Source organism: Carya illinoinensis, chromosome 4 (genome assembly GCF_018687715.1).
Source record: "Carya illinoinensis cultivar Pawnee chromosome 4, C.illinoinensisPawnee_v1, whole genome shotgun sequence".
Classification (NCBI taxonomy): domain Eukaryota; kingdom Viridiplantae; phylum Streptophyta; class Magnoliopsida; order Fagales; family Juglandaceae; genus Carya; species Carya illinoinensis.
This window is the reverse complement of record NC_056755.1, coordinates 9,236,178-9,254,615: the sequence shown is the minus strand read 5'-3', so window position 1 is coordinate 9,254,615 and position 18,438 is coordinate 9,236,178. Positions and strand designations below refer to the sequence as shown.

At 36.5% G+C, this 18,438-nt stretch overlaps 1 protein-coding gene across 2 annotated transcripts; it reads left to right on the top strand.

The window, feature by feature from the left end:
- The first annotated feature begins 431 nt into the window (after positions 1 to 431).
- Positions 432 to 17,586, top strand: LOC122307144 (phosphatidylinositol 4-kinase beta 1-like). Of its 2 annotated transcripts, XM_043119822.1 has the most exons (16): positions 432 to 2,456; positions 3,065 to 3,256; positions 3,368 to 3,416; positions 4,325 to 4,457; positions 4,622 to 5,141; positions 6,403 to 6,483; positions 6,578 to 6,697; positions 7,318 to 7,387; positions 9,831 to 9,928; positions 10,014 to 10,118; positions 11,777 to 11,830; positions 14,319 to 14,462; positions 14,630 to 14,683; positions 14,809 to 14,883; positions 16,514 to 16,597; positions 16,682 to 17,586. In XM_043119822.1, exons 1-16 carry the CDS (start codon positions 1,023 to 1,025, stop codon positions 16,781 to 16,783), a joined length of 3,315 nt encoding a protein of 1,104 aa, XP_042975756.1. In that variant the 5' UTR covers positions 432 to 1,022; the 3' UTR covers positions 16,784 to 17,586. The 2 variants fall into 2 exon arrangements, with proteins under 2 accessions (XP_042975756.1, XP_042975757.1); XM_043119823.1 differs by lacking the exons at positions 7,318 to 7,387; positions 11,777 to 11,830; positions 14,319 to 14,462; ... (2 more) ...; positions 16,514 to 16,597; positions 16,682 to 17,586.
- The last annotated feature ends 852 nt before the right edge of the window (positions 17,587 to 18,438 follow it).

The following is an 18,438-nucleotide window of genomic DNA, read 5'->3' as shown; positions in this document are numbered from 1 at the left end:
AAAAATAAAATAAAATAGATTTTATGCTATAAAAATTTTACCGTTATTACGAGATCATAGGTAGGATTGAATTAAAATTTAAAATTTCAAAATAATGATTTTGCTCTACGATTTTCTTTCTCTTCTAGAGAAAATTGGAGGAGCAAAACCATTAAGATATTGTTTGGCCACAAAGAATTTTTATTTCAAATATAAAATTTTCATCTTATTATTATAATTTTTATAAATTTCTATACAAAATATAATAAATAATTTTTTTTTTTTTAAATTTTAAAATAATAATAATATTTTAATATTTAATCTTAAAATTTAAAATTTTTATACGAGTGATCAAAGCAGAATAGTGCGCACCTCACACCAGGGTGCACGTTAGAAGCATTCAATTTTTTTCACATTGGTTTTTTTTTTAATATAAAAAAATAAAAATATTAATAATTAGTTAATTACTTTGCCATCCTCTCTCTCTCCAACGACGACGACGTCGACGATCACCACCGCCACCACAAGGGACAGCAGAACGACGTCGTTTGCAACAACAAAGATCCACTTCTGCATTCGCTTCGTCTCCTTCTATACTACGGATTCCGATTCCGCTCTATCTGCGTAAGCACAATTCGATCCCGTTCTCGTGTCCAAGCTTTCTGGCATATCCCCGGTAAAAAATCCCCGATCATTTCGGGAACATCAATAGTCATTTCCTCTTTACTTACCCTAGAAACGACTATAATATTCTATTGTTCATATATCTGTTATTTCTGCTCCGGATTTTGGGTTTCTGATCAGGAACTGTGAACATCAAGGGCTTTACAGGGGAAGGTTGGGTTGCATCACTGAAGAGTTGTGGATTATTTTTGGTGGGGAATTAGGGCTTTCCAGGGAGGTTTAAGGAATCCCTAGGGTTTATATTGGGGCAGTGAAATGCTAGAGTCCATGATTTGGCTGTGATTATTGATTGTTTAGAATTGTAAGGTAATTAGGATTTGTGATTGAGGTTGTTTGGGCGTATGATGGAAGATTGAGAAATGGTGCGGCTTCTTGGACTGACTCGCGGGTGGTCGGATGAGTTGCCTCGTGAGATCACCTCACGGATCAATCGAACGAGTGATACCGGTGAAAATGGGTGGCTCATTCGATTTTTTGACTCTGCGTTCTTCTGTGAGTGGATTGCCGTCAGCTATTTGTACAAGCATGACCACTCTGGAGTCCGGGATTACCTCTGTAATCGAATGTACACTCTACCCTTACCAGGGATTGAGAGCTATTTGTTCCAAATTTGTTACATGATGGTGCACAAGCCGAGTCCGTCTTTGGATAAGTTTGTCATTGATATTTGCTCAAAATCATTGAAGATAGCTTTGAAGGTGCATTGGTTTCTAATGGCAGAGATTGAGGATTCAGATGATAATGAAGGGATTGGCAGGATTCAAGAGAAGTGCCAGATTGCCGCGACCTTGATGGGTGAATGGCCTCCCTTGAAACAGCCTCAAAATGTGCCATCGAGCCCTGGAAGCAAGAACATGGTTTTGAATAAGCTACTATCATCAAAACAGCGGTTGTTCTCTCTAACATCTTCACCGCCCATCCAGAAGTCTGTCTCATTCTCGCCTTCTTCGGGAAACAATCCACAACAGGATGGCAGTCAATTATCTTCTGAGGATAACAATATCTTAAAGAAATTTCTTCCAAGTCCAAAGGTTCGAGATGCTTTTCTATTCAGGAAGTCCACAGAGAAAGATGATGACGACTCAGAAAAGGATGGGTTCTTTAAGAGGCTTTTGAGGGACAGTAGAGGTGAGGATGAGATGGGTTCAAAGGTTCGAGATATGTTGCTTTTCAGGAAGTCGACGGAGAAAGACGATGATGATTCCGAAAAGGATGGGTTCTTTAAGCGGCTTTTGAGGGACAGCAGAGGTGACGATGAGGAGTCGACGTCAAGTTCTGAGAGTTTTTTAAAGAGGTTGTTTCGTGATAGCAAGAGTGACTCTGAGGATAAACCGGTTTCCAAGTCGGTGGAAGATGATGAAAAAGAAGGCTTCTTTCGTAAGTTTTTCAAAGACAAGTTTGATGACAAGAAGGAGGGGAATGACAGGAAGGGAGATGAAGATATTGTCAAATATGGTGATAAATGTTCCAAATCTGTTGAAGATGATGAAAAAGAGGGTATCTTTCGGAAATTTTTTAAAGATAAATTTGAGGACAAGAAAGATGCGAATGATAAAATTGATGAGTGTAGTGCCAATTGTGAGGAAGAAGAGGCTTCTGACTTTTCCTTGTTCCGAAGATTGTTTCGCGTGCATCCTGAAGATTCCAAAATTACTGCAGATAATGAAATCAGCAATGGTGGTAGCTTGCTTGAAAATAGTCCAGGAACTGAGAGTTTTTTCCGCAAATTGTTTAGAGATCGTGACCGTACAGTGGAAGACTCGGAGCTGTTTGGTTCAAAGAAGCACAAAGAGGTATGTTCAGAATTTTTTAATTTATACGTTTTCTGCTAATGTGGATGCATGGCCTTCCCTTTTCAGCATTCTATACCTGTCTGTGTTCAGACTATACCTGTTAACATCAAAAAAATATTTACTCATCGAAAGAAGAAAAAAGGTCAAATTCCTGTTCCAAAATCTTTCTCTCTGTCTCCCTCTCTCTCCCTCGTTGTGTGCTTGTGTGCATAAGCAGAATGATGTGGCAGGACTATGTTTTGTTTCTTTACTTACAAAAAAAAAAAAAAAAGTATGTTTTGTTTCTTTGAAAAGCTGGATTGCCTGTGAAATGCCATCAGCTATACTTAGAAGTTAATTTATCCCTTAAATTTTATTGATATGTCAGCAACATGGACGAGAGATTTTTGACTTGGTTACATCTTCCACAAATCAGCATGTAGAAAAACCCATAGGTTGATCCCAGGGATGTGTCTGCGATTGTAGATGCACCCTGCTTTAAATGTGGAAAAAAAAAAAAAAAAACGAAAAAGAAAAAGAAGAAATGGAAAAAAGTATATTGGAGAGATGTTTACTTGCAAATATCTTCTAATTTGCTAAGTTGATTCACCATTCTCTTCATTTGGCAGAAACATCCTGGTTCACCAAAGCACTGGAGTGAGAAGTCAAATGCCAAGCCCCCACTTCCAAATAATAATGCATCACAGTTCCGAAAAGGGACATATCATGAGTCATTGGACTTTGTGCATTCATTATGTGAGACATCATATGGCTTGGTTGATGTATTTCCAACTGAAGATCGCAAAAGTGCTCTTCGTGAGGTTAATTATCTTTTTTTAGTGCTTTATCCAGCTTGGTTTCTGTTAATATGTGCTCTTTGCTTGTATGGTTTTCTGATGCATCTATTTTATTTTTCATCTATATTTTTACAGTCTCTCATAGAGACCAATTTGCATGTGGCTGAGGCTCAAAATAGTGGAGGTACTTCTTTAATCATTGTAGATATAAGTAGACGAATGCCCATCTAGAGGCACCGTGCTTTCAAGTATTTTGTTCTGTATAATGCTTCATAAGTCACTAGGTGTTTCAGGATCACCGTGTTATGTTTCTGTAAATGCGGCTTTACGATATGAAATAATGTTTCTCTTTATGAGTATGTGCTAAAAAATCTGGCTAATTATGTGGTGTGTTTTTTTATGAGCATGTTCAGAGTCACTGTGGTTTCTTGATGTGAAAGAATTTGTTTCTGGTTGTTTTTTTTTTTTCCTTCATTATATTTGGAAACAAGTCTAAGGCCTTTCTGAAAGGGATATATTTTGGAGTTTTCTTTACTTTTATAGAAGGATGTGCTAAAATGGGAGGAGGATATTCAAAAGTGCACGTTGTGTTGGTTTGTGTAATGAAAGAATACTGCCTTCTTCAGATGACAAATAATGTCACTTCAAGGAATATAGTTTACTGAGGTTGAATTCTGATGGGTGGGTTTTTCTACTGAAGTCCTTAGTACTAATTAAAAAGAAGAAAGAAGGAAATTGATGGTGGGATTTTGCTTTCACATAAGATGTTAAGAAAGCATCTTTAAGTATGTAAGCCCATTGTTTTGTATTTGTGGTATCTTAATGCTTACACACATATAATATGCTATTCATAGTTATTTAGTCCCTGATTGTTCTGGATAAACTTTTCCGCTTCTCTTAATTGGCTTTTTACCCTGTATAATACAGCAATGTTGACATATATATATATTGTGTTAGCTGGGTTCTACATTATATCATGTATTTACATTGTCTTTGAATTACGCTGATTATATTTTTTTAGTAGTATGCTTCCAAATGGGAAAGGGTATATTTCTATGCTCTTATTTGAATAATATTGAGTCAAATTTTTAGGAGTTTGCTTCCCAATGGGAAGGGGGATGTATCGTGTGGTTCATATACCTGAAGATGAAGCTGTTCTTTTGAATTCAAGGGAAAAGGCACCTTATCTGATATGTGTTGAAGTTTTGAAAAGTGATATGCCAAGGTGATTATCAGGTTACATTGTCTAAATGAGTGACCGTAGTTCCTAGTTGATACAGTTATTGAAACGAGTAAATTTAATGAAAAGATTCTAAACTTTTTCCTCTACAAGTGAAAGGATTCTGACTGATTTGTGTTTCTATGCCTTTTTATCGAAACTTGTTTTAGCAATACAAAGGACACGTCTGGTGCACAAAAGCTTTCTAGAGGAGGAATACCACTGGCAAGTGGGGATGCACTATTGCCAAAGCCCCCTCCTTGGGCTTATCCATTGTGGACTGCCCAGGAGGCTTATCGTAATAGTAATGATAGAATGTCAAGCTCAACTGCTCAAGCAATTGACCAAGCAATGACACACACCTCAGAGGCAAAAATGAAAATTGTCAATGTGAGTCTTTCTGTAGAGAAGCAATTTTCCAGCCAGATGGAGAGCATTGAACACAGTAGCATCCATTGTGGTAGTCTACAGTCTATTTCAGCTTCTGCCAGTGGTGTGTCAGGGAGTTATCAAGGTGGCAAACGAGCGAATCACTCATCAAGAGTAGCACAAATTAATGATTTGGAGTGGGTAAGGGTAGTGCTGACAGCAGATCCAGGGGTTAGAATGGAAGACATTGAGGATCAAGGACCAACACGGCGGAAGGAACACCGCCGTGTTCCAAGTACAGTAGCTATAGAGGCAGTAAAGGTGCGCCTTAAGGAGATTTAAGTTTTGATGCTGCAGTTGCCATTATTTCTTTTTTAATACAAGGCCGAATTATTAATACTCACTGCTTATATTTTTATGGGAGCAATCTCCTTCACTAGAGGAGGTTATTGGGGATGAGGGTGACAGGCCCTTCATTCTGTTAATGCTACTTATGCCTGACAGCTAGCTTTCATATGTACTTTTCTGCATTAGCAATCTTGTGTCACTTTGAACTAAGCAGGATGCCTGTTAGATAATGTGTACTTCAGTTGTACCCCTCACTTCTTCTTCTTCTTTTGTAAATGAGTTTTTAATTGCAAAAGAAAGCCTCTGAGTTGATTTCTGTTTATTCGTTTTATGCTTCCCTGAGTGTTTTTTTTTTTTTTTTAATATTAGTTCATTCCCACTGTTTAGTATAGCCTTTGCTTGAAATTTTCTTCCCAGGCTACTAGTTTAACGATTATCAATTCCTTTCATTTGTCCTAACCTTTTTTTTTTTTTTTTTTTTTTTTATAAGTAATATTAAAATTTATTAATGTAAAGAAGGCGTAAGCCAGATATACTAGGAGTATACATGTGAATACACCGCTTTAAGAGCTAGAAAAAGTTACAAGGAAATCATGGAAGCTGAGACCATTGAACTCTATATTTGTCCTAACTGTTAAACAAGAGGGGGGATTTAGGTCTTTTTAGGACTTCTGTGGCTGTTAGGGTAAGGGTCTCAGGCTCTGTAGTTGAAGTATTTGGACTTGGGAAACAATATCCTGGCTATATTTTATGGGAAAATAAAGAGCACAGAATCATGGCTGAATTTTATAGATATCAAAACAGTATGAAGATTTTTTAATGGATTATGCTCTGGGTGCTCTTCAGCCAGGTGTATTTCTTCACCTATATTCAGCTAGGTGTATTCAGTATCTGATGATACATTGATGATGTGTGGGGTTCCAGTTTTGAGTTCTATTGACTCAAGACTCTCTCTGCTTGCTTTTTGTATATTTCAAAGAAGTTCCAAATTTGGATCAATTACAATCTGCTTTGGAGAATAGATGGATCGTTTTCTTTTTTGTGGTCACTAAAGGGACGGAGAGTTTTGTGGAAGTCAATATTTTAGGTGCTTTTGAGTGCGCCATGTGATCATGTGCCAGAATGATAGACGTAGCCCATATTTTCCTTTCTCTGTGTATCTATTTTGTACACAAGTGTTTTTCTCCCCTTGTTACATTTTGTTTCAGATAGTGTTAATGGAAACATTCTGCAGGCTGCTGCTGCGAAAGGAGAAGCACCTCCCGGGCTCCCTCTGAAAGGTGCTGGTCAAGACTCAACTGATTCACAGCCACCGGTGAATATGCAATGAAAATTGATTTTTATGTACTTTTTATTTAGTGTGATAGCGGAGAGATATTATATCTGTGAGAATCCTAATTTCTCAACAGGTTAATGGCGGCTCTCCCAAGGCTGGTGATGCCTTATCTGGCGAACTTTGGGAGGTAAAGAGAGAAAGGATACGCAGAGCTTCAGTGTATGGAAATATACCTGGTTGGGATTTGCGCTCTGTAAGTAATGCATATCATTTTTTTGTTTTGTTTTGATGATTCTATGGACTTTGAGCAATGCGAACTTGATACTAGATATACAGTTCTTATTTAGTAGTGAATGGGATTTTAATATATGCATTTGTGTACAGAAATAACTAGAAAAGATGTCCATCTGCAATTCCTTGCTCATTGTATAGATCAAGCTCAGTCTCATCAAACTAGAGTTTCTTCAAATATCATTTTTATTACCTAATGGAGATATTTGAGATTGCAATCTGTTAACAATGGTATCCTCTTTGCTGTTGAATATTGATTACTTGAAAAGTTACAACACTACTACCTGTTGTTAAACTACTGTTTTTGAAACTACCATCCCTTTGCGCATGTGTTTGATACTTGCTTCAGTATTTTTAGCATTAACAGGGGGATTGGGTACTGTTGAATGTGTGGAGAGGTAACACTGTGAGTGTATTTTGGTTGTTTGTCATTTGTGATTCTTGACAATTTAGGCTGTTTGATTTTCTTTCTTTGTTACTGTAGAGACTGGCATTTAGATGTATATGTTGTTTATTCAGGTGGTGGGTCTTAGAATGCATTCCCCATTCATGACATTTCTCATTGTCTTACTTTTCATTTAGGTTATTGTGAAGAGTGGTGATGATTGTAGGCAAGAACATCTTGCCGTGCAACTTATTTCTCACTTTTATGGTAGGTGTCCTTTTTGTTATAGTTATATTTTGCTTCGTCTTATGTAGCTCCTTCATCCTTGTCTTATTCCATGGTTCCATCTTGTCCAGCTAGTCACTGACAGAATGATGCCATAATTTACATTTGTGTTTTTTAATGATGAATGAGATGAACTATTAAGACATGGAATTGCGTGTTGTTTCTCCAAGTCTACTTAAATTGACTGTTATAATAAAGGAGGAGCTGGATTGTTTTTCCACACTTGCTTTCATTAGTGGCTGGAAAATTGTATTGCTCTGTATCCTGTTTAATTTGCAACATGTGTTGGGCTTAGATGCAATGCCCATGAGGCCAATAGTGTAGGAATTCGGACCAAATGGCATCTCTCTTATCTAAATGGATGGAGGGCGAGTCACGAACTCAATCCCATATGTGGTGTGTGAGTTGTGTTCACTTATCAAAATAGATACAAGGTGAATGTAACTAGTTGTCATGGTAAGTTTCTCGCAATGAAAATCTATCAAGCGATGGAACCAAACAACCTATGCACTGGTGTGAGCCAAGCACAGTACAGGAAACTGAAACTATGTTAAGGCTCAAGATGTGCAACTCACAACAGAGCAAATGTTTTATGGAAGCAAGTCATAACTTATACCCTCCAACTCAAAACATACAAGGAAGGCCAAGGTCCTCACAATAGATGTGCAGGATTCTTAGCAGAATTTGCATCTCAAAGGCTTAGAACAATAAACAGATGGACAGTTCAAGTGTTTCTGTTAACTCTCACTATTTTACTTTCCAAGCCGTGGTTCCTCTCGTGAACACAATGATTCTTAATCTTCATCCCAACAATTCTTTTTTTATTTTTTTGACAAGATTATAATTCTATACTGGTAACAAGAGAGTGTAGGAGATGGCCCTGCATTCAGTCGACTGGTGGTTGCTTGTTGCGAGGCTTTGAATACACCTTCAAACCCACATCCGCATGCAAGATCTATGCATAATTAAATTGCACTTCGAGCCCATGCAGAGAGCTGTTCCTTCATGATGACTCATTCTGGCACCAACTCACCAATAATCCAGTGTCATACAGGGGCAACCGTTTCCTTCGTTGGCTTGTAGGGTAGTTCCACCAGCTGGCACAATGTAGCAGACACTCATTATTGGCCTTCTCTTTGCTTTCCTCTTTACTTGAGCACCACTCATAAAGCTGATTGTTTCCACAAGCCAACAGCACACAGTGCCTTCTTTGACTGGTATGGGTGGTTTGTCAGTGGGATTCAGGTGCCTTCTTGGTGAGATGGGCTGCAACTTACTCGTACCAATCACAAAACCATGTGCCAGGGCATGCCATGGGCAAAAGGACTGTGGGTTTAGTTTTTTGAAGTGGCGTGCCAGTTATGAGTAGAATTCATCCCTTTAGCCATTGGCCTTTCTAGTGACCTAAAAGACGGGATTTCAATACTTTCTCCTTCCAAGACGAAGTGTTCTTAAGTCAGGCAGGAGTGGCTAGTTTTCTCCAAATGTTCCACTAGAATAAGATTTATTTGAAAGTTGAGTGTCTTCGATGGGGCCTGTTTTCATAATTTTCTTTTATCCATTTCTTGCTGCTAACATGTAACGAGGTGTTCTCTTTCATATACTTCATTTGTACTTGCGCTATGCCTATTTACTTATTTTCATAAAATTTGTTTACTTATCAAAATGAAAAGATTTGAAAGTTTGATCAGTAAAGATTTGAAAGTTGTCTCTTTTTAGTTGGTAAAGCGTCTTGGAATTGTAGGATAAAATTTAATTTCCTTCTCTAGGATGGTGAGGAGTCAGTGGGATTTGAGAGGACTACTACATTCCAGGTGACAGAGACTCGAGTAGCCTCCCTCTGATCCACTTCCTGTGGGCCCCTCAAAAAAGGAAGGAAAAAGAACAATTAATAAGAATAAAAGTTTATCCATGTAAATGTTGCATGATATGTGCTGTATATGTAATGAATCTCTTCCAAATTACTTCTCAAAAAAATCTCTTCTAAACTGAATGGACAGAAATCCTCCTTTCTTCTGTGTTCACATTTTTTTATAGGTAGGCGTCTGTTAACACTTGTTTTCACGGTACGAGGAAGTCTTTCCAGTTTATGATTGTTCTGAAAAGTTTTTATTAAAATAATTTTACGTAATTGCCAGTCTATGCTACAAATCTCTTGCCTGCAGTAATGTGTGAATGATTTTAGTATTACTTGATGGCATTTCTGATCCTGTTTATCTCGATTATTGCAAGCAACCATTCATCTCCCTTTAATTTGGACCAAAAGCACCCAAAACTACCCTGACATTTTTCCTGTTCACAATTGGTACTGCAAGAAGAGAATATTGTTGTCTTATACGGCTAATGCCAAATTATTTAACAAAAATGGTTCTCTCATCCATTTTCCTGTGAGTTCAAGCTTGTAATCATTGGATTTTTATGCCAGATATATTCCAAGAGGCTGGCCTCCCCCTTTGGTTGCGGCCTTATGAAGTTCTAGTTACTTCTTCATACACAGCTCTGATTGAAACAATTCCAGATACGGTAATTCTGTGACTAATGTTTTTTAAGTGAATTGGCATTTTTAGCTCATGTGTATCTCCAAAGTAATGGTTTTTGCATGTTTTAGGCGTCACTTCATTCTATAAAGAGTAGGTATCCAAACATTTCAAGTTTACGTGAGTTCTTCATTTCCAAGTATGAAGAAAACTCTCCAAGTTTTAAGCTTGCCCAGGTAATTTACACAATAAGCATGGTTATCCTTCAAATGCTGCCGTCCTTCGCAAGTTTTCTGATTACCATGTATTTCCGGTTTTTACCCGAGGGGATACATCACTACTCTCTTTTATTACTCCCATTCACTTGGTTGCACTCCTTATTTTATGGTGGTTGCAGCAACTGTTTTTTACGCATCTAAAAAGAAAGGAGGAGGGGTATCTAGAAACAATTATCTTTGGATGATTTTTGTTTTTTTGATAGTTAATAAGAATTTTATTATCAAGTATAGGCACAGCCCAAGTAACCAGGAAGTATACAAAGGAAATACCTGCTACACACTAGAAAGCAGGAAACTACGATAGAAATAGATTCAGTACATTATCATCATTCCTTACAAAGATCCTAGCCCACAAACTCAAAGAAGAAAAGAAAAAATAGCGAAGATCTTCAAAAGAACGCTCTTTATCTTCAAAGCATCTTCCATTCCTTTCCAACCATATACACCACATTAGACACAAGGGAATCATTCTCCATCTGGCAGCAACACTTTTCCTTGCCTCAAAACCACACCAACATGCAAGGAGATCCACAACTTCCTTGGGCATCACCCAATATAACCCGGTCCGACCAAGAACCTCATCCCACAAAGATTTTGACACCTCACAATATAAAAAAAGATGATTAACAGATTCACCATCCTTCTTACACATGACACACCGATCAGCTAAACACCAACCACGTTTTTTAAGGTTATCCGTGGTCAATACTTTCCCAAGAGCAACCACCCAACCAAGAAGGCCACCTTAGAAGGTACTTTCGCCTTCCAGATGCTTTTCCAGGGGAAAACGCAGCCAGCATGACAATTAAGCACCTTATAAAAAGAAATGACTGAAAACCTGAAATTTCCAGCATGGTCCCAAAAAAGCTTGTCCTCTCTTCCCTGCATCACTTTAGAATTATAAATTCTTCCCAGAAAATCTGAAACAACATTCACTTCCCAGTCATTTACATCTCTAATAAAGTCCACATTCTAAAGAATATTATTATCCGTGCATCGAAGATAATCAACCACAGCAGCATTTTGATTCCTTGCAATCCTGTAAAGAGATGGAAAATCTAATTTTAAAGCTGATTCCCCACACTAAATGTCATGCCAAAAGAGAATTCTCCTCCCTTCCCCCAGCTTAAATTTAATATGTTTAGAAAACTCCCCCCAACCTCTCCTAATGCCCTTCCATAAACTCACCCCATATGCTCCTCTAACATCATTGGTACACTAATCCCCTCATCCACTCCCATATTTAACAGCAACAACATTCTTCCATAAAGCATTTCTTTCTTCGTGATATCTCCAAAGCCATTTTCCAAGAAGTGCTTTATTAAACAACCTCAAATTTCTCAACCCCAAACCACCACTAGAAACCAGTTGACACACCTTATTCTGACTAACCGAATCAAACTTCTTTTTCTGCAATACACTTGATTAATTTAATCTGTTCCATGACTTTCTTATTTTGGTTGTAAACTCTAGTTAGGTATTTTTCAAGTATACGCCCTGTGTACTTGGGATTTGCCACTTATTTTGAATAAAACTACTTGATTTCCGATCAAAAAAAAAAAAAATTTATTTTTCAGGTTGCTATTTCTTCATTTCATTTTTTATTCTTTCTACAGAGAAATTTTGTTGAAAGTATGGCTGGATATTCCCTTGTATGCTACCTTCTGCAGGTATGGTTCTTTCTCTCTCTACCTTCATTATAATGCACCTACTATAATCTCAGCAAAGTATGCTCCTCCCTCAACATGTGGTTTCTATATCTGCTTTTATTTTATTTTTATAAGTAAAAGATTTTATTAAATAATGATATAGCCCAAGTTCACAAGAATATATACAAAGGTACGCTCTATCTATGTGGAATCTATAGAGACAAGGAAGTCATGCAAATTGAGGTCATTAAAGTCTATAGCTATGGCCCATGTACATAAAGTTCTAAGAAAAAAAGCTCTTAATTTCTCTATTGAGCACTCCTTGTCTTCAAATGTCCGTCCATTGTGCTTTTGCCACCACGACTGTAAAGAATTCGGTCCAGTTCGGTCCGATCCTTTTGTTAGTTAGTTTTTTTTTTTTTTTTGCAAATAAATTAATAAAAATAATATTTAAATTATGAAAATTAAAATTAAGTGAGTTATTAATGTAGATTATGTAACTAACTCATTAAAAAAATATTTAACTATAACTATATTTATGATGTTGATAGTTATTACTTACTAACTTAGATTTTACTCTTTAATATGCATAATTATTAATAATGTCATACATTTTATATATGGTTAATGAATATCAAATAATTTCATTGTACATAGATTATTCATACTTGCTTACAACTTAGATACTTTAATTAAGTGTAAATAATAGAGTATGTATGAATGTATGATGAATTAACTATTTACATATAATGACATAAATTATCACATGATTTATTATTAATTAATAGCATATATTATTTAATATTTTATATGGTCAATGATAATAAATTAGATGAAAATTACATCATTAACTTATATAATTACTATATAAAAACAATATATTAAATTATTAAAAATAATTAAAAAATATATATATAGTGGTTTGGTCCAGTCCAAAATTTGTAGACCCCGGGACCAGACCGAATTTCATCGGTCCGCATATTTTGAGACGGAGACCAACCAGTCTAGAATTCGGTCCGGTCTTGTCGGTTTTGCTGGTCCAGACCAAATTATGTACAGCCCTACCAAGAGGTGGGAGGATCCCATGGATCAAGTTTGTGGAGGAGCAAATAAAAAAGGTTTATGGAGGAGTATTACAAGCTGATTGGCACCACGGGCCTTTCTTTCAATTTATCTATTCTGCCATAAGGGATGATGGTTGGCTCCCCATTCAAGCCTATTTTTAATAGATGTCAATAAGGGCCATTACCAATCAGGATTCTTGGGAGAAGCATGTCATTGGGATATCTGATTCATGCAACCTATGCAATAACGGGAGTAAGTGTTAGTTGATACACTTTTTGATTTTATTATAGTCTAATCTTTTATTAGGTAAAGGTAAAGATAGAATGTGTTGGTGGATCTCTAAGAAAGGAAGGCTTGGTGTTTAATCTTTCTATGAGGCAGTTTAGGGATCCATGGTGGTGGGATTTCTGTTGTAGAGGATTTGGTTTGCAAAGATACCATGAAAAGTTGCTATTGACTAACAGACTAATTATGCTTTTGGTTTGTCTTTTCTGTTTATTGTTCAAAAAAGTCGTCTAACATTTTTTATTACCTATTTTACTCATTTGTTCTTATAGCTAGACTAGCAAGTTATGGTTATTTGAATTAAATTACCTTGTACATTGCTTCTAGATACAACCTATCTGACTGCAACTAACTGCTCAATTAGTGATAAATTCTTCTGGACTGACAATATGCATACCTAACTGAAAATATGTCAAGCCAAAATCATACTTCGTTCCCTTGGAAGTTGATTTGGAAAAGTAAGGTGATGCCTAAGATTCCTTTCTCTTGGGAAAATTCTGACGTGGGATAATTTGAGAAAGAGGGGTCTCGTTGTAATGGATTGGTGTTATACGTGTAAGAAGAGTGGGGAGTCGGTCGATCATCTTTTTTACTTCATTGTGAGGTGGCAAGAATGTTATGGGTGGAAATCTTTAGTAGAACGGGCATTGCTTGGGTAATGCCCAAGAGTTGGTTGATTTGTTTGCATGTTGGCAAAGATGTAGGGCCAATTCACATATTGATAATGTATGGAGGATGATTCTCTATGTATCAAGTGGTGTTTATGGATTGAAATGAATGGTCGAAGCTTTGAGGATAAGAAGCATTCTATGGATGAGCTAAGAAGTTTCTTCTTCCATACTTTATTTCTTTGGGCATCCTCTTGTGTACTTTATGCAGCTTGCTTCAATGACTTTCTTGTATCACTTTCTAGCTCCTTCTGTGTACTTGGGCTATGGCTATTTATTACTATCAATAAAATGTTATTTTTCTTATAAAAAAAAGTGGATCTATTAACAGATTTTCATGGCAAAATATCTGTATTTGCACTTTTATGTACTTATGCATCCATCCTCCTGGCTATTTTTTTGTTGGTTTGGCACTATAAAATGACTTCTTTAGCATATTTCCAATTGTGGTTTGTTTTGTACATGCTTCTCATCAGGCTCATGTTGTCCAGGTGAAGGATCGGCACAATGGGAACCTCTTATTGGATGAAGAAGGTCATATCATACATATTGATTTTGGCTTCATGCTTTCCAATTCACCTGGTGGTGTCAATTTCGAGAGTGCACCTTTCAAATTAACCCGCGAACTTCTTGAGGTAATGCAGCATTGTCGTGAGGCTCACATTCTTTCTTCTTTTACTTTTTCTTTCCTTTTTTTTTTTTTAATGTTATTCATACAATTATTTCTTGGGCAAATTATTTAGCATCTTGATTTTTTACAAATCTAGGTTTTAAACCTAAAGTAATGTTATGATTTTTTTAGGTCATGGATTCTGATGCTGAGGGAGTTCCAAGCGAGTTCTTCGATTATTTCAAGGTTTTGAAAAAAAAAAAAAAAACTCTTTTTTAGACGGTTTATTTTATTTTTAAAAACTCTTCGACTCTTTAGATAACCTTGTCGTGGTCTAAGTAAGCTTAACTTATGGTTGCCCTCAAGTTCAGGTCTTATGCATTCAAGGCTTTCTTACATGTCGAAAGCATGCTGAGCAAATTATCCTTCTTGTGGAGATGTTGCAGGTAAAACCGGCTTTTGCTTTCTGCACCCCAATATTGTCTACAATATACATTTGTTTGAACCTTTCCTTTGTGAAATTTATGGGCCCAAGGGATTTTGTTAATGAAATCTAGTTCTCTAGCGGGTCTGATAATTTTATGGACAGTAAGTTAAAGAATTCTTCTTGACGTGGCTTCTATATTTACCATACCATTATCCATGTATGATCTAAGGGTCTCCAGGAAAACAAAGATGGTTGAGACCAATTACATATGCAGTGAGTCATTAACTGTTTATTCCTGACGAGCTCCATTTTTTGGAAAATGGTAATGCTCTTCAGCGTCTTTATAAATACATACTGAATTAGGTGCTTTCCTTATTAGTCTATAACTGTCGGAATGAAGGGTTTTGAGGTTGGAATCTATGTCCACGCAAGTAGAAGTTTATACTAATACCTTCTACCCTTCTGCAATGAATTTCATTTAAGTTGCCTATAATCAGGGAGAAGCCAAGGGCCCCACGTGGGGTGGGGCGCAGAAGGCTCATTTTTTACTTGGAAGTTGGGTGCTTTAGTTGCATGTCTTCCTTCTCAAATTTTTACAATTTTGTTCATATAGGTTTATAATATGGCCATTCTCTCGTACTTATCAAAAAAAAAAAGTATGGCCATTCCCTCGTAAAAAACTAACTCGTTTCAATTCATATTTCCAAAGTTTAGCCTCTTTCTTTTAATTGCAACATGTGAAAAGCTTACACGTAAAATTTTTGGAAGAATGAAATTTCGAAATTTACTTTGTCTTGTATTTTTACTGTATTTATTTGTTGTATCATTTTGTTGATGTATTCCTAAAAATTTCAATTGAATTATTTGTTCTGGTCTGAAAATGTTTGGCCCCTCCAAACTTATAATCCTAGCTTCGTCCCTGCCTATAATGGAAAGAATACATCATCTTTACATGACAACCAATGTCGTAAGAATGTTACACTGCAGATGAAAACTGGTGAAAAAAGTGTTGAGGGGCTTATTGAAACTATGAAGGTCCTAACAATTTCTTCATGTGAATGCATTTTATTTGAAAGAATAATTTTGTAGACATGGACGCATCTTATAAACTCATCACCTTGTATTACCATTTCATTCACATTAAAATGAATTAATAATTTGATCAATTCTGTGAAATTTTTTTTCAAGCATCTTATGTTGAATAGATATGGACAATGGATCTGCCTTACCACACCTCGCTTGCAAGAGTTCTTCTGAGGGTTGATGTTGGGGCAGTCCTAAAATGCCTTGAGACTTGGGTACCATTTGTGCATGCCTTATATGGTCTTGTACAAGTCGTGCTGTGTTCCGACTTCCGTGTGCCTCAACTTGTGACATTGGTTTCTGAGTAATTGCATCCTCATATCATGCTACTTGACGATTTAAATATTAATATTGAAGGCAACCTCAAATCAGAAAGCTTCTTACTGATATTTTTAACACTTGAGATTACACTTCATGTACCAATTTGTGCGTGTATGTGGATGTGTGGGGTGATTGTGGTGTGGTTATTCATGTGACCAGAAAGTGGAAGTAGATGAGTAATTCTTAGTGCCTGCTTTGATGATTCCTGGTTGACGAGAGGTGCAATTCTTTTATGTTTGGATCAGGACTCTGGCTTCCCTTGCTTTAAAGGTGGTCCACGAACAATACAGAACCTAAGGAAACGATTCCATTTAAGTGTAACAGAAGAGGTTTGATTTCAACCACATAACTTCTCTACTGTAGAGCATTTGTTTGCTATGGTTATAATAGGGGTGTCTGTTGCTTTCTTGTAGCAATGTGTGTCAGTGGTGCTTTCCCTGATAAGCAGCAGCTTAGATGCATGGCGGACTAGGCAGTATGATTATTATCAAAGGGTTTTGAATGGAATATTATGAAATCGAAGGTCAACACCTGCATGGTTGCCCCATTTGAAAAGACCAGCTCAGTTTAGGAGCTCTGATTAAAATTGCATGTCAGCCACCGTGTGATGTATGGCCATTTTGGTTATTGTGGGATGCCTGTAGGGTTTTCTTGGAGGTAAAAGAGTTAATGGTAGTTCATGGCCTCCTTTTTCTTTTTCTTTTTTGCTGGCTGTGAGGAATTTATAACTGTATGGGCAGAATATTTCTCAGAAGTCTTGCAGGTGCATTTTTCTTCAACAGGGCTTGCTTTTTTTTTTTTTTTTAATTTTTAATTTTAGCGGTCCTAACCTTCATGGGGAAGAACACACACTGTACAGAGCTACTCCAGTGGAAAGGACAGGTCAGAGATCAAATCTCTACAGAAATTAAAAAGAAGGCCCCGGAAAATACCAAGCTCTGAGTACAGTTGCCGCAGATGGATTTTCCGGCGGTTGCAATTGCTACATGTTTTGCACTGGTTAGTGATCCAAAGCATTCGTTCGGGCATGGTTCTTCTGGCATCTTTGGCTTCCATCTGCTGTGGATATCATCTTTTCGATTAAAAGCATGGGACTAGATTCAACATTTGAATGGTGGTCTGCTGTTCCCGGAGTTTGTGATTATGGTTTCAAAGTTGTGTTGGAATATTCTTGGAAAAAAGAGTGTAATGAATGTATCATGTACAACTTATCCATTTTTCTTCTATAGTGATTTTTTTTTTTTCTTTTTTGTTGCAACTTATTACGTATAAAGCAAATTGGTGGCATTGATCTTTGATCAACCTTTGCATCAATTCAGCATTGTGTATCCTGTACGTGTTGGTGAATTTTTGTGTATCCTGTATTGTGTTGGTCGATTGGCTCTGCATTCGGCTCAGATGAAAACATCAACGTGTTTCTATATATCATGACGAAGCTTATTACAGAGAAAAGTGGAAGACCAACATGCAAAACATGCCCAAAATGTATCACCCAATCCGACAGATAATGTAAGAAATCCATCATACGAGAGGTGAGGGTAAATATTATACGTGTTTGTTAATTTCACTCGGCTTTTTTGGCAAACTTCATATGTTTCTTATGGGTGCGATCATTCTAGCACAAATGCATCGGGTCTTATCAAAACTTTGGAGTTAAAGGTGCTTGGGCGAGAGTAGTACTAGGATAGATAACTTCAAGAGAAGTCTTCATGTTGCATCCCACGTTTTAAAAGAAAAAAAAAAATACCATATGTTCTTATGAGTATAAAATATCTCAATTTGTTTTTGAAGATTTTTCAAATGACATGATACTATGATCTTCATATGAGACACGGTGGCATAATATTATTTCCTATTTTTTAAAATAATATTATCGTAATTTATTTCAAGAATAAGCTCAATAGACTCGAATTCATACCCCATTTGATCAATCAACCAAAAAGGAAAATTTAAGTGACAATAGAAGAAAAACATAGGAGAAAAACGAAACAAAAAATTCTTGCGGATTAGCATTTGTTGTGAATATAACTAATTATCAGAAGAACAAAGGGAACAATCAATTTTGAAAAAGAAATAATAGACATAGTTGTAATTATACAAATGCCTTATAATTATTATAAATAAATACAGAATTTATATAAAAAAATAATATTTTAATAATAAATTTTAT